Here is a 15,357-nt window from a genome sequence, read left to right as displayed (position 1 = left end):
AGAGTGTCCCGGCAGAGAGGAGGCCAGTGAGAAGGTCTGCAGTGACCCAGGTGAGAGGTGACAGGGCCTGGGCCAGAGGAGCACTGGTGAGGATGGAGAAGGTAGTGTGGAGGATGAATCTCTTGGGAAGGGGAGCAGGGATGAGTGAGGCAGAGGGGTCCACGCCGCCCCCCACATGCTACACCACCCCTTCTCATCAGGATGGATTTGGGGACCCACCCACCAAGATGGAGCAGGTGTGGTGGCGGGGAGAGAAGTGGAGTTTTGGGGGTGCATTGGGGCTCGTAAGCTGAGATGTTCATTAGACAGTTGGTTACTAGGGTCCGAACCTCCGTAGGGGGTTCTGGCCCGGAAGTACAGCTTCAAGAGACACCAGGACATAGAACCCAACTGATGCCATCAGAGTGGACGAGGTGACCCAGGGAGAGTCTAAAAGAGCAAATGAAGGAGGCTTCAAGGAAAACCTTGAAAAGACCAACGTTTAAGGGGCAGGCAGAGGAGGACGGCCTGGGGACTGAGAAGGAGCTGCCAGAGGGCCAGGAGGTGGCTCGAGGGGGGAGGGGAGGGCTGGTCCACAGTGTCACATGTTTTCCAAGCAACTAAGCAAGATAAGGAATAAAAGACCTAAATCCAATTTAGCAACAAGGTCAGCGATGATCTGGGTGAGACATTTCCATGGAATGTTGGGGGTTGAGGCGAAACTGTGTTGGATCCAGAGATGAACAGGGATTTAAAAAGAACTCTTTGGGGGAGCCTGGGGTAAAAGGATAGAGACAGAGGGCACCTGGGCGGGGCGGTGGGCTTGAGGCAGGATCTGGTCGTCCTGGTGCTGGGAGAGGTGTGAGCACTTTTACAAGGCGATGGGAGGGGGCCAGGGAAGGGGAAGAGGTTAGGGTTCTGGGAGGCGGAGGTGCAGGGCGTGGGGCTGGGAGCCAGAGCCCCAGGCAGGGGAGCCCTGGACAGGAGGAGGGAGGATTCCCGCAGTTGGTTTCTGTTTATTCCGGGGACGTTCGTGGAGGAAGCGGTCTGCTGAGACTGGGGGTGGGGCGGGTCAGGGGCAAGGAGAGCAGGAGGGGCTGCAGACTGGCACATGCGCTCAATGAGGACGCCTGACTTTGCCGGGAGCTCCTGTGCGCTGGGCACTGTTAGAGCTCCATGCAACTTTGTTGAAGCCGCTGGACAGCCCGGGAAGGACTGTGGTCCCCAAGTTCACGTGAAAGCAAAGGCTGGACCCGGGCATTCTGTCGTCAGAGCTGGGGCTCAGGAGGTGGTGTGTCTAGCAGCCTTGGTGCGGAGCAGCACAGACACGCAGTGGGCGAGAGTCAGGCCGGGGCTTGCATGGTGGCTGTGACCACGGTTGAGGATTTTGTAAGGATGTGATTGACACACTCGGTACAAGGAGGGTTGGGTGGTGAAGCAGTCCAGGCAGCTGGTGTAGAGAAGCCAGAACCTGGGTTTCGCTCCAGGGATCCTGTTTCTGGGTACAGACCCAAAAGGATTGAAAGCAAGGGGACTTCCCTGGCAGTCCAGTGCTTAAGGCTGTGCCTTCCCATGCAGGGGACGCAGGTTCGATCCCTGGTCGGGTAACTAAGATCCCACATGCCGCGGGGCAGCTAAGCCCACACCCTGCAGCTAATGAGCCCGCGCTCTAGAACCCGTAGGTCACAATTAGAAGTCTGTGCGCCACAACACGCGACGCAACCAAAAATCCCGCGTGCCGCAACTAAGACCCGACACAGCCAAATAAATAAATAAGTAAATAATTAATTTAAAAGAAAGAAAATGCACAACCTAAAACTTGAGGACTATTTTTTAAAATAAGTAAATAATGAAGTATGTGAAAAGGATTTTTTAAAAAAAGGATTGAAAGCGGGAACTCAAGACACACCCCTGCCCAGCCACGCTTAGCAGCTGATTCACGCAGCCAAAAGGCGGAAGCAACCCAAGGGTCCATCCGAGGATGAGTGCACAGACGAGATGTGGTCTGCACATATAATGGGATGTTAGCCTTAAAAGGAAGAAATTCTGAATTCGAGCTTTTCGAGGGTCCCTGTCCAGCAGGTGATCCCTCCATTAGCAGGACCTCATCTCACTCTCACCCACGCACCTTCCTCAGCAACAAGAGCATCCGCGGTGATCGGGGTAAGAACTGAGTAGTCAGTGGGGGGGTCCAGCCTTGTCCTGAAGGACCACGTTCCAGGTGGTGGCCCAGAGGGAAGCCGCTGGGGAAGCAGCCGGAAACTAGCCCATGGGTGCCAGTCTTGGGGGTCAGGTCTCGGCCTGAAGGTAACCGGTCTCTGGTTTGGAGAAGCAAACGCAGCCTCTCCCAGCTGCTCCGTCCTTTGGGATAAAGCGGTAGAGGTGGAGGGTAACGCCATATAAGTGGAATAAAGTGGCTGCCAGGGGCCCCCGCCCTGAGCCTCCCACCTTGGTCCCCAGGGCCGCCTCCCTGTTTACCGCCTTCCTTCAAGGGCCATCCTGGGGGGCAGGCTCTGGTGCTGGCCGGCTGGTCTTGCTGCCTCTCAGCTCCCACCTCCCTCCCCAGCTCCGGACATCCTCGAGGCTGGGAGCCTAAGCAGACTCCTCGAGGGCCTCTGGGCCCTGGCTGGGGCTTGGCTTCCTCAGGAGAGGCTGTGGGGAACGTAGAAGTGGCCCCCGCTGGCCCTGCTGGGAGGCAGAACCTGGGCCGTCTTTCCAGGGGACACGGGGTCACCTGCATCCTCCCCCAGCAGCCCGGGCCTCACACTGCCCCGCCGGTCTGACCCGGCTCAGCGGTCTGCCTAAGCGGTCCTGGGCTGCAGGGCTGGGGCCCGGCGGGAAGACAGGTCAGGGTCCTCAGGACTGACTTCCAAGCCTCCGTCTATTTCATTTCTGGCCCTTGCCAAGCACACAGGCCCTCTGAATTTCAGTGTCAGTGCCAAGTAATGTGGGAAAAGCAACATGGGGAAGGAGAGGCCCGGGGTTGCAGACGCTGACTCCTTCAGCATCTAATAAGCAGTGGCCCCCAGGCGCACACGTCCCCGCGTGCCCTGAGCAGGTGGGAGCCTTCCTTTTTTTGACCTTCTTTCCCACGAGGCTGTTTCCCCACCAGCCTACCTTAGCAGAGGCCACGGGGCCCCTCCTGCCAGCCTGGACGTGAAATCCAGGGGAACCAGGGAATGCTGGCTGCCCGTCCCACCCCAGTTCCGGGCTCCTGGGGGATTCCCGGCCTGCCCTCTCTGCACCCCAGGGGCCAAGCCTTTCCAGGGGACGCGGGGTCACCTGCATCCTCCCCCAGCCCGGTGCAGAGCTGTCCCTCTGTGTGTGCCAACGACCGGGCACCCAGGGGACGAACGTCAGGTGTGCTCCAGGTGCCTTGCCAGGAGCTCCTGGCGGCGGTGGCACCCACTCCTCGGATGGCAGGAAGGGCAGTGAAGAGCCCAGGAGATCTGAGCTTGGCCTCCAGCCTCTCACTTCCCCCGATACGCCGTCCGCAGAGCCAGGAAAACGTTAGCACTGGCCCCCGGCCCACGTGCTCCCCTTCCACACGCTGTCCAGCGGCGGTGGGTTTTCCGTGTTTGTTTCCAAGATACTCTGACGACGTGATAAAGGCGTGTAGGGACAGCGAAAGGCAGCCCGTGAGACACCAGGGAAGGTCATCGCGGGTGAGGCCCTCACCCCCACATCCCCAAGCTTCCTCCTGCTAAGCCCGGAGCTCAGCTCCCTCTGCCTGCTTGGATGGATGGATGGATGGACAGACGGTCAGGAGTAACGGGAGGGACGGCTCAAGGCAAGCCCTCAGCACAGCGTTTCAGTGAAACCCAGGACGGTGGGCTGTGGAGGAAACGGTTCAGACCCCAGAGCTGGAGGCCCGGCCTCCTCCGGGGTAGCTGTGCGGCCTTGGGTTTCAGTTTCTTCCTGTGTGAAATGGGGACGATGACAGCCCTGCAGAGCATCGCACTGGGGTGAGCGTTCCGGGAGGGGCGGGGGCCGCGGTGCCCGCACCAGACGCGGCCAAAGCTGGGAAATGGCCGGTTTCCTCACTGGGCGGGACAGTGGGTGCCTCGCCGTCCCTGGTGTGCGGTCCCCAGGATGGGCTGGAGCCTGGGTGTCAGGGGTGGCTCCTCTTAAGCTCTTGACCTTGGCCCCTGGGCTCAGGGCCCACCAGGCACACACGTCCCCGGGCGTCCTGAGCAGGCAGGAGGCTTTCTTTTGGGAGTCGAGGGGCACAGCCTCCAGCACAGCTTGTTGTGTTCGCGGGTGCGGACTGGCGCTAACCCTATCCACCCATGCGGCTCCAGACTGGGAGCACGGAGGGCCCTGAGCGTGTCCTCGCCTGGCATGGCCATCGTCCCGACAGGCACTGCCCACTTGCAGGCCTTGTGTTGGGAGCTGCAGAGCTGGGAGCAGCGTCCTGGGCCTCAGAGAGTGCGAGAAGCCACGGTGCTGCCCTCACAGTGAGGGGCCCAGACCCCAGCCCAGCAATGGGAATTCCACTCCCAGCCCCCGTTCTCAGGGGACTAACCAGACACCAGTTATGGGCAGGAGCTGAGTGTCTGTATGAGCCCTGAACATCCCAAAAAGTATGTTTCCGGGAATGTTAACCAAGGGGTGTCAAAGTCCTATGCCCCCTCCTTCGGTGCCCCCTCCCCCTCCCCCAGCTCCAAGCCACCCTCTGGGTCTCAGTTTCCTGCAAGCTGCCTGCCAAGCCAATGAATGCCCGTGCAACTATAGGCAGAATTTCCCCGGCAGCCCTGGAGGGAACCGGTGGCCTTCTAGGGGATGATCAGTTGTTACAGACCTGCAGCTCAGTCCAGTGAGCTGGCCTAAGCCTCAGTAGGGGCTCCTGCCCGCGAACCACCAAGGGAAACGGGCGCCGCCGTCCCTCCCAGGACTGCCAGCCCCAGGAATACCACTTCCCCCCAAAGGCAATGGCCTCTGCTGAAACTTCTTGTTGGGAGAATCTAGACTCTTTCTTCTTGGTGGAAAACAGTGAGAGAGCTGGCCCTCCGTGCAGCAGGAGGCTGGAGGGAGTGAGCTCTCCAGGCCCCCGTGAACCCTGGCCCTGCCCCTGTGCTGCCCTCACGCCCGCCAGCCCTGTAAGGGAGCTGCCCTCCCAGGGCACCTTCGGGCGCCCCCAGCCCATGGCCGTCTCCTCCCTGCCCTCCCTTGTAGACAGACGGCCCTGACAGCTGCTGTGCCTGACATCAGAGGTCACCAGGTGCCTGGAGAGAGTGGGGGCCAGGGCCCCAGCCCTCGGCCAGCCGGCTTCAGGGGAGAAGCAGGGGATGCGAGCTGGGCTGTGAGACACGGAGGGGCTGGTGGGGAGTGCAGGTGCAGGACAGGAAGGAGAGGTGTTTGGGGGGGCGCTCTGAGCACGGGAGCAGGACACGCCCCCTGATGCTGTCCCGGGAAATGGAACCTTGACCAGGGAGGAATAAGAAGCAGCCCCGGCCAAGGCCCAGGGGAAATGCTGTCTTCTAAGGGGCTCCGCTCCACACCCTTGAGGCTGTCAGCGCCCCCAGAACTGCAGTGAAGTCTGGGGAGAGAGTTCTGGCAGCGCGTCCCTGCCCGCAGCCCGGATGCACCGGACACAGACCTTCAGGGGCCTCGCCACGCAGCCCTGGGGACACAGAACCATCTGGGTGGGCATCACCCTGCCCTCGCCCTGGGGAAGGAGCAAATGCACCTAAACTCCAGGCGGTGGCCACACCCCTGCCCCTTGGCTCCGCCCCTCGGCTCCGCCCCCTCCAGGCTAGCGGGTCTGCTCTGCACTCCCTCCCCTTCTGAGGCGTTTCCCAGGCTCCACCTGCCCTCTGGGGGCCTGCGACCCCTCCTTGCAGATGCCTTGGGCCAGGATTACTCTTCCTCAGGTGATGGGTCACAGGAAGGACAGAGGGGACCCGGTGGCAGTCAGCGTGAGCTCGCAGGGCACCGCTGGGCCGGGGGCTCAGTGCAGCACACCAGGCGGGGAGGGGGTCCTCATTTTCAGGGATTTCCTGACAGGCACGCACTTCCTTTCCTCTCCTGCTTTGGCAGTGGAAGTGGGAAATGCTCTCCCCCGTCCAATCAGACGAGACTTCCCGGGGAAGTGGTGCAAGGCCCAAGGTGGGGAAAGACACTGCATCCTGCCGTCCACACCCGCCAAAGACGCGTCACTGGGTCCTGACCACGTGAAGGTACAGAGCAAAGTCATGAGGCCAAAAGGCCTGGAGGAGCTGGGGGCCAGGAGCTGCTTCCTCCCCTGACCCTGACCCTGGACTCACGGCAGGTCCCTGCCACTGTCACAGGTCCTTAGAGATTTTCCAAGGTCACCCTTTCCACTCCCCTGCGTCCACGAGGAAGTCCCTAACCACGCCTGTGGGCGCCCCTGACCCGAAAGCTTTTCCCAAAGGAAGAGGGTAACTCTGCTTAGTCTCATCCAGAGGCCTCAGACCTTTGCTCCATGGAGGTCCCTAGTTCAACTCGACCTAAACCCTCTTCGTCGAGGGGCCTAGAGACAGGAACACAGAGTCACCCCCAGAGGTCACCAGGATGCAGCCCCAGTTCCAGCAGCAGAAGTCGGCCTGGCGTCCGCGTCACGCAAGCAAGGAGGCAGCGTGCTCTGTGCCGAGAAGCTCGGCTCCGCGGAAGCCCGGCCCTGGGACGACGCTGGGCTGCTTCTCCTTTTAAGGCAACGTCTGAGCTCTCGGCCCCAGCCCCACTCATTCCTGGCTATTTGGAGGCAACGATGATTACTCAGCGCCACCCCGCACGCCCCCACCCCCGGCCTGTTTTTCATTAGGTTCTTTTTAAAGGGATGGCGCCCCCCCTGTAGAGCAGACACGTGGCCCATCCCAGCCCACTAGGAGCCGGTGCGGGGAGCGCGTGAGGTCGGGGGAGAATCCCGGTGAAGACAACGCGGGGGCAGAGAGAGGGCTAGGATGTTGGAAAACAGTCCTGAGAGGCTGGGTGCGGGCCGTGCAGGTTCTGCGGGCAGCAGGGGGTGGTGCCTTTGCCCATCCCCCCCCCGCCCCACGGGGGCGCCAGTGAGACAGGTCTGAAGTCGGGTTCTCGCGAACGCTGGCTGAAGCTGGCTAAGCTATCATCCCTCTGGATCCCCAGTTTCCCTCCAAGCCAGGCCTGCGAGCGGCATGGGAGCTCTGCAGAGGGCAGCGGGACCGTATGCCGTGGGCACGGCCGGGCGCCTGACCTCCGTCTGGGGGATGGGCCACGGCCCCAGCTCCCCCGCAGCTCCTTGAGGGGACGGCATCTGTGATGGAACCACTCTGAACCCGGGGGGAGGGGGGCTCCCTGGCCAGACGGTGGGTGGGTTCTTACAAACGTCCTAAAAGGGCTGAGCCACCGGGCCCCTCGCTGGCCTCGTATCTGCAAGTTCCTCTCTCCCTTTCGAATCAAGGCACGGTCGCCACCCCTCCTGGCCCAGCCCTGGAAGGTGCTCTGAAGGGTCACCCCGGTTCTGGGAGCTGGAGTGAGTGGGAGAGGGCTCTGTGCCCCACGAGCCCCGAGCTGGGCCTGCGAGGCAGGAGGGGGAAGTGGTGTCTTGCAAGGCCCTGGCTCACCAGGCCCCGTGCCCCGTGGCTGCCTCATGGCATTCTGGCAGCGGAGCTAAATGAGCCCTGGGGCTGGTCCCCGAGGGCACGTGTTTGTGGTCCAGGTGCACGCTGTTTCCATAGGGCCAACCGGCACCCCACTCCCTCCGGGACACACGTGAGGAAGGGCCACGTGGGCCGAGTGGGCTTCTGTCCCCACAGCCACCTGGCTCCTGAGAGACAGAACACCTCCCACCACTCGGGCCACAGCCTCCTCCTTTTAAGAACCTTCAGAAGGACGTCGGGGCGTCCCCGGGGGCCCGGCTGCCCTGGGGTCTGTCACAGTTGGACAGGGTTAAATCTAATATCTCATCTTAGGCGATTCAGCTGCTCCCGTGGCTCTCAGAATAAGGTGCGGGATTCACGCTCCAGCCTCTAGCTCAACGCAGCATGCTCGCCACGGCCCCCGCCGCTGCAGCGTGGGTCCAGCTCTCCCGAGGCCAGCTGACCTGGCGGGTCCCAGGCTCCTCACAGAGAGGGCTGGGCCTGAGCAAAGTGCTTACTAAAAAATAAGGGAATTCATGTGGACTTTTCAAAAAGCCACGTATATTTGATGCAAAGGTATGTCCTTTATTCTGTTACGTCTACCTTCCTTCGTTATTGTTGACTCCTTATTTCGACGAGATGAGGATGGTAGACAGAATTTACAAATACTCCTAACTGATGAAATAAAACACAAGCAGTCCTTTGTGGGTCCCTCCAACCTTTGTTTCCTCTGAAAAGGTCTCGGCGGTAAAAACCCCAGGATCTGAGAATCACTGACCTACTGCTGGGAGCCAGGGCAAGGCCCTGAGGCTCCCGCCCGGAGCACAGGAAGCAAGGGGAGCCCAGCAGCCCAGAGATCAAGACAACTAATGTTGTAACGAATACTGTAAAAAATCAAATTTAACACGAAGAACGCAATATGGACAAAAATCTAAAATTTTAAACAAAGACACGACCAGTTCTAGGGATGGTCCAGCGAGGCTCAGCAGGGTCCACCTTCCCGGTCACCCACGACAGAGGGGGGCGCTTCAGGGTCTGAGAGCCTCTGGGGAGGAAGGGCCACAGCTGCCCAGGAATTCCCTTCGGGGCCTCACGACCCTGACGTTCTGTGAGTCCGATGTCAGCTGTGACCCCAGGCCCCCGCATGGCGGCCTCAACGGAGGCTGTCCGGGGGCTCCAGGCGGCTCCATACGTGACCCCACGCTGTCCCCAGGCTCATTCCTCTGCCTCCGTAGCCAGCTCTTCATGTTTATTTTTCTTTCCTGAATTCTTAGGAGGACAAGCAAGTGGAGACCAAGACAGATGCCAAGAAGGGAGAGGAAAGGGGCAGAGATGCCAGCAAAAAGCCCCTGGGCCCCAGACGGGACTCAGACCTGGGGAAGGAGCCAAAGAGGGGCGGTTTGAAGAAAAGCGTCTCAAGAGACAAGGACGAAGCTGAAAGCAAAGGCTCAGAGAGGCCCAAGGAGGAGAAGCTCATCAGGGGCCTCGAGAAGGGCCGGGTCAGGGCCGCGGTGGACAAGAAGGAGGCCGGGAAGGAGGGGCGGGCGCAGGAGGGGACGGCAGCCCCCAGGAAGGACGAGGAGAAGCAGGGCAGTGCGAGCGGAGACAAGGGGAAGAAGGGAGAGGGGAAGAAGGTAGAGGAGAAGAAGGAAGCAAGCCAGAGAGAGGGGACCGAGAAGGTGAAGGGGCAGAGGAAGGACACGGACGCCTGGAAGGAGGGCCAGGAGGTGGAGAGAGGGAGCAGGGACAGGGGTGCCAGGCCGGAGGACGAGAAGGCCAGAAAAGAGGAGCCCCGCCGTGCAGAGGCCCCCCGCGAAGAGCCCAAGAGCCCGGCGCCAGAGAGATCAGCCCCTGGAGACCGCACCGAGCCCGCCGACGGGCCCGCCCAGGCTGAGGAGGAGGCGGCCCCCAGCGTCTTTGACGAGCCCCTGGAGCGGGTGAAGAGCAACGACCCGGAGGTGACCGAGCTCAACGTGAACAACTCGGACTGCATCACCACCGAGATCCTGGTGCGCTTCGCCGAGGCGCTGGAGTTCAACACGGCCGTCAAGGTCTTCGCCTTGGCCAACACGCGGGCGGACGACCACGTGGCGTTCGCCATCGCCATCATGCTGAAGGCCAACAAGACCATCACCAGCCTGAACCTGGACTCCAACCGCATCACCGGCAAGGGCATCCTGGCCATCTTCCGGGCCCTCCTGCAGAACAGCTCGCTGACCGAGCTCCGCTTCCACAATCAGCGCCACATCTGCGGCGGCAAGACCGAGATGGAGATGGCCAAGCTGCTCAAGGAGAACACCACGCTGCTCAAGCTGGGCTACCACTTCGAGCTGGCCGGGCCCCGCATGACCGTCACCAGCCTGCTCAGCCGCAACATGGACCGGCAGCGGCAGAAGCGGCTGCAGGAGCGCCGGCAGGAGCGGGAGGCCCGCGGGGCCGAGGCGCTGCTGGAGGTGCCCCGCGCCGGGGCCCCCACCCGGGGCTCCCCCAGGCCCTCCCCGCAGTCGTCCCCCAGGGCCGCTCCCAGGACCTCCCCGGGGAAAGGGGGCGCCCCGGCCGCGCCCCCGCCCCCGCCGCCGCCCCTGGCCCCGCCGCTCCTCATGGAGAACCTGAAGAACTCGCTCTCGCCGGCCACCCAGCGGAAGATGGGCGACAAGGTCCTCCCCGCCCAGGAGAAGAACTCCCGGGACCAGCTGCTGGCCGCCATCCGCTCTAGCAACCTGAAGCAGCTCAAGAAGGTGAGTGGGTGCGCTCAGCCGCCGCGCCAAGCAGCGCGGGGCCGGGAGGGGGCTGGCTCATCCCACCGCCCTCTGCCCCAGGCTGGCCGCCCCGCCTTGCCCGCGACGGAGTCTGGCCTTCCTCTGGGGTGGCCCCCTTTAGCCCCTCACCCAGCAGTGAAACCCGTTTCTCCCAGAAATGGAGAAGAAGCTTCAGACCCTTCCTCCCTCCCCCCATTCCCCAAACCCAAATGGTCTTTGTTTTCCTAATTCCCTCTCAGGACCAGCCAAGTCCTACAGGTCAGTTTATCCCAAAGGTCTTTGGGAAGCACTCCGTCCCTGGAGACCCTGCTTCTCAAGGCTCGGCCTCCCTGGGTGGTAGCGTCTCGGTCCTCTGCCCGGCTGTCCCCACCCCTACACGGTCACTCCTGAGACACTGCACAACCTCGACTGTAACTCCAGGGTCATTCGATGACATCCGGTTTTCACAGAAAAGGGGAAGGGCTCCCTCTGTCCACACTTCATCTCTTTGTGAGCCCAGCAGGAAAGGAAGTGAGAGGGATTCCAGAGGCCCCCGCTGGGTTCCCTCCTCTAAACCGGCTCTGCTCTGCCCGGACAGGTGGAGGTGCCCAAGCTGCTGCAGTAGGACCGGGCTGCAGGCGCCATCCGCAACGCCACGCCTGCCCAGGCCCCGCTTCCCAGGGCCGCACAGACCCCGCCCGCCACGCCGGCTGACCTGCCCTGGACGTCCCTGCCCTGCCGTGGGAGAGCTGGAGGCCTGGGCCAGCTCCGGGAAGGGTGCCTTCTCTCCTTGCTTTCCTTTTCTTGTCTCTGAGGCTCTCCACAAATGTCTCATACCTGGAGCTGAGGTTTCTGGACAAGAAGAGTCCTTTCAGCACGTGACTGAGAAGACGGCACGCCTGGGGCCCATGCGGCTGGCAAGCTGCCAAAGTCCTAGGATCCAGGAACGATGTCGCCCAGGGACCACGTGACCCGCCCGGCCCCACTGCCCCGCTAGGGCCAGGATTCAGGCCTCTGAGGAGCCCTTGGGGCAAGGCCGCTGGGCTGCTGGCTCTCTGTGTGGGGCAAGCCTGGAAGACTGGAGGGCCAAGGGCCCAGGGAAGAGGGAGGAGGGGCTGAGGACACCCCCAAGCCCCTCCCAGCTAATCAGAGGACACGGCAGGGGCCGCGAGCCTGGGGGCAGTGGGCTCCAGACATGGGGAGAGGACAGACAGCAGCTGGGCCTGAAGGTTTGATGCCAAAGCAGACATTGCCTCACACCCACCTGCTGCTGTATAAATAGCTGTGTATCTGTTTTTCCATAAGATTTTGATAATATATACGAGCCTTTAGCTGTGCTTGGCTGTGCTCACCTCTGTGCTGTCCCGAGGGTCCCGATACTCACCTGGGCTCCCTGGAGGGCTCCAGAAACTCAGGTTCCCTGCCATGCCTCCCCAGGTTGCCACACACAAGCTCCCATCCACAGAAAGCAGAGCATGAGGGAAAGACTCGGGGGGCGGGCTCCCGCTGACCCGCCGTCCAGGCCCTGGGGTCATTGGGCAGAGCCGCCGTCGGGGTGGCAGGCAGAGGGCAGCGCAGGGCGCCGGGATGACTATGTTAGGCGCGTTCTGGATGCTCCTTTGCGACTCTTCCTAACCGCGGGCTCCAGCCATCTCCTCCCAGCAGCCCCAGGCCACTGGGGAGCAGTGCCCGCACCGTGGGTGCCCCCACGCCCTCCATCCCCGATATAGCAAAGGCAAAGGCATCTCTCTGGTGTGATCGGCTAAAAGAGCTGCACCCCTGTCGCTGTGGAACTGCCACCTGGGTGTGGGTCAGATGTAGGCTTTCTTGCAGCTTGCCGTCTGCAGGGCGGAGGTGGGGCGTCCCTGCGCCGAAGCGGGACCCCTGAGCTAGCTCTGGCCAGAAACAGAGCGCAGCCTGGTCCCGGAAGCAGAGAGCTCAGATCCCAGGGCGCACCCTGCCCCCTCCCCCCACCCACGCGCCTGTCCCCCAGAAACCCAACCAAGGCCGGGCCGGAGGGGGACACACTGCCGCCCCCAAGCTAAGCGCAGCAAGTCTGCGGGCCAAGGCTGCAGCTCTGTGAGCCGGACCAACGTCACCTCCGCGTCGCAGACAAAGCCTGGCCCAGAGAGTGTGACACGGGCCGCGACCACTCAGCTCATCAGGATCCCGAGCTCCGCCCCGAGCTGCTCCTGGTGACGCCCCCTCCCGGCACCGACAAGGGCAGGTGAAGGGGCTCAGGTGGCCTAAGCGACCCCGCCCGCCAGGGTCCAGATCCTAGAGCTCCAGCTGGACCCGTCGCTTTAGGGCGTGACACACTTAACTCAAGATTAGCCGACAGAAAATCAGCTTCTGCTGTTCCTGGGCCGCCAGGGGCACCGCCCTCCCCCTCCCCCCTCTCCGCTCCGCTGTGGCCTCCGCAGGCCGATGACGTCATCCCCTCCGAGCCTGGGGTGGGGGCGTAGCGCCACCTGGCGGACAGCGCGGCTCCGGGCCTTCTGCCGCGCAGCGTTCCGAGCCCGGAGGGTGGACAGCTGGACCTGGCGAGGCCCAACTGCTGGGAGGCCTGGGGTCGGGGTGGGGGGGGGCGATCGGGAGAGTCCTCGGGGCGCGGGTGCTCTGGGATCAGCTGAATTGAGGGGAGGGGTTGCAAGGCGGGGCAAACGACCTGACAGCTGATGGATCCGGATTCAAACCCAGGTTTCCTGCCGACTTGGGCCAGGAGGCTCCCCCAGGGCCCTCCGGCCGCCGCACTCTCTCCCCCACCCCGTCCAGGGGTCCATCTGAGACTCTGGCCCCAGGCCCTGCCCGCAGGAAAAGTGCCCCCCTCCCCCATCCCCTTCCCGTCCCCTCGCCGGGCCTGGGGGCTGTGTGTACAAGCTGGGGCCCAGGCCCTGGAGGCACCGGGCCTGCAGGGCTATTCGGCCCACTTCCTGTCGTAGGAGGCCCAGGCCGGGCGTCAGGACCAAGGCCACTCAGGTGGCTTCTGTAAGGAGCATAAGATCCGAACACGGGTCACCCACCAAGATCACCCAGCCTGGCTAGGCGTGTGCCAGCTGCCTGCTGGGGAGGGCGGGGTAGGGGGACAGGCTGCTGGCCTGGGGAGGGTCCCCCTCAGCCGCCTTGCCCGTGCTCTACCTGCCCTACCTGGCCACGCACCTTCCCCCCACCCCTCGGCCCCCTTCTGCAGCCCTCACCCCCTCCTTTATCCCACCCGCCCTCCAGCTTTCCCCTTGCCCCACCGGCGCTCCCCTTTCCTGCTGACCTCTGGCTCCTGGCCTGACTGTATTCCAAGTACCTGGGCCCTAGCCCTCTCCCTGTCTGCCTGCGCTGGGCTTTGCCCAGCACCACAGCATTCCCCCTGCGCCCACAGTGCAGGCCGGCGGGCTTCGTGTAAGATGCCACCTTTCCCCATCTCGGCTTCCCAGACCTCCCCTCAGGGTCCCCGCCGGTCCCTCCCAGGCTAGCAGGACCGCACTTTCGCTCGATCCCTGAGGATCACGGCTCCTCCCACCCCCACCCCACCCCCCACGTTGTAGGGTGTCTGCCGGTTTTCCGGGGTGCTGGTGCAGGGGCAGCCGTGCCCCGTCCCCGGGTGAGGAGCTGGGCCACAGAGGATGTGGCACTTTTGGAGACAGGGTGCTGTCTTGTTTTAAAAACTAGAGAACGTGACGGGGCCCTCCTCTCTGCTCCCCACGTGTGGAAGCTGCACTCTTGTCACGGTCTCCCCTTCTCTGAGAATTCTCTGTAGAGTTAATTGACTGGAAGTGTTGGGGGCAGCGTCCCGGGAGGCAGCTCTGACTGGGATAAACTTGACTCCCCTCCCAGACTACAGAGCAATTTTTAATTGGCCCCAGGCTGTTGACATAAGGATAATTAGTTCTGACCAGCACGGCCTTGCTTCATTTGCACGTCATTTCTTAGGGAAACTCAGAAATCTTATCCTGCAAACCTCCTCCACCTCCCAGCTTCAGGAGAGAGGAGGATGGTCCGAACCTTGGAGTGACCTGGTGACCGCCTCTCCCAGCGTGTGACGGCAGAACCTGCGACCCGCAGAACCTGCGACCGGAAGCCAGGACACTCGCGGCCCCTCCCGCCTCTCTGCCCCATCCTCAAGGAAAAGGTGGACTTGCAGTTGTGGTCCCAGCTCTGGCCCCAGCAGCCCTAGCTTCCCCTCCATCTGGGTCAGGTCCAGGGACAGAGGTCTGACCCTGGCCCCAAAGCGGCTGGCCCAGGAGCTCCCCGCCTGGGCTGTGTGACGAGAGCCTCCAGTGGGCCCCGGGCATGGTTAGCACAATGGCCATCCAGACGAGGCTGCCGGGGCGCAGAGGCCTGAGGAAACTGAAGGGCAAGCAGGTTGCAGTGGGGCTGGAGGACCGCGGATGGAGGGGAGGGGGCTGAGCCGAGGGGCTTGGTAAGGGGGAGATGGCGGATTGGGTGGCTTCCCAAGCTGAGTTGGCACTTTTCCCACTTGAATTAAAAACTGGCCTACGTCTTCGGGAGGTGAGGTCAGGGGGGCGGGGGAGGGGACCTGCCTGGCCCAGTAGAGACACAGAATTGGGCCTGGGGGCCTCGTGCCTTGGGCTCCCCTGGTGCTCCAAGGCAGCTGACGGCACCTGCCCAGGCTGCCTCCTCTGATGGAGAAGGGCAGACCTGACCAAGCTTCCTGTACACGGTTCACCCTCAGGACAGCCCCGAGGCAGCATCTGCATTCTACAGATGAGGAAGCTGAGACCTGGCAACCTCGGGACACAGACACACCCAGGTTCGATGGGGGCGGGGCCCGAGTGTGCCAAGTGTACTGAATGGGGGCAGGGGCCCTTGTGTGGCGGTGGTGCCTCACTCGCCGGCCCCTCGTGGGGAATCTGTAACCAACCAACGAGCACCCTCTTCCCCGCAGTGGCAAGATTCGCCTCCCCGGCTCTGGGAACCAGCCCGAGGAGCCCTCAGCCTGGGGGCTTCTGCCTGTGCTCCAGCCCTGGCACCCGCCCTCCCCTGCTTCGGGTCTGTGGGGGTGCCGGCAGAGCCAGGAAGTTGTGCATGGCCCAATGACACAACCCACA

General features: G+C 62.8%; 1 protein-coding gene across 2 annotated transcripts in view; it reads left to right on the top strand.

Annotated features, from left to right (window-relative positions):
* LMOD1 (leiomodin 1) overlaps positions 1-11,631 on the top strand; it is a 32,902-nt gene extending 21,271 nt beyond the window's left edge. The window contains exons 2-3 of one of the 2 annotated variants that reach the window (XM_067729900.1): positions 8,831-10,294; positions 10,893-11,631. In XM_067729900.1, the coding sequence (XP_067586001.1) occupies positions 8,831-10,294; positions 10,893-10,919 (1,491 nt within the window). In that variant the 3' untranslated portion in view covers positions 10,920-11,631. Of the gene's footprint in view, positions 1-8,830 lie in introns of both variants that reach the window. The other variant, XM_067729899.1, reaches the window with a different exon arrangement.
* Positions 11,632-15,357: the final 3,726 nt, after the last annotated feature.

The sequence above is a fragment of the Pseudorca crassidens genome, chromosome 2, assembly GCF_039906515.1.
Source record: "Pseudorca crassidens isolate mPseCra1 chromosome 2, mPseCra1.hap1, whole genome shotgun sequence".
In the NCBI taxonomy this organism is placed as follows: Eukaryota; Metazoa; Chordata; class Mammalia; order Artiodactyla; family Delphinidae; genus Pseudorca; species Pseudorca crassidens.
The sequence above is the reverse complement of the archived record's forward strand: the minus strand, read 5'-3'. Positions and strand labels throughout refer to the sequence as shown.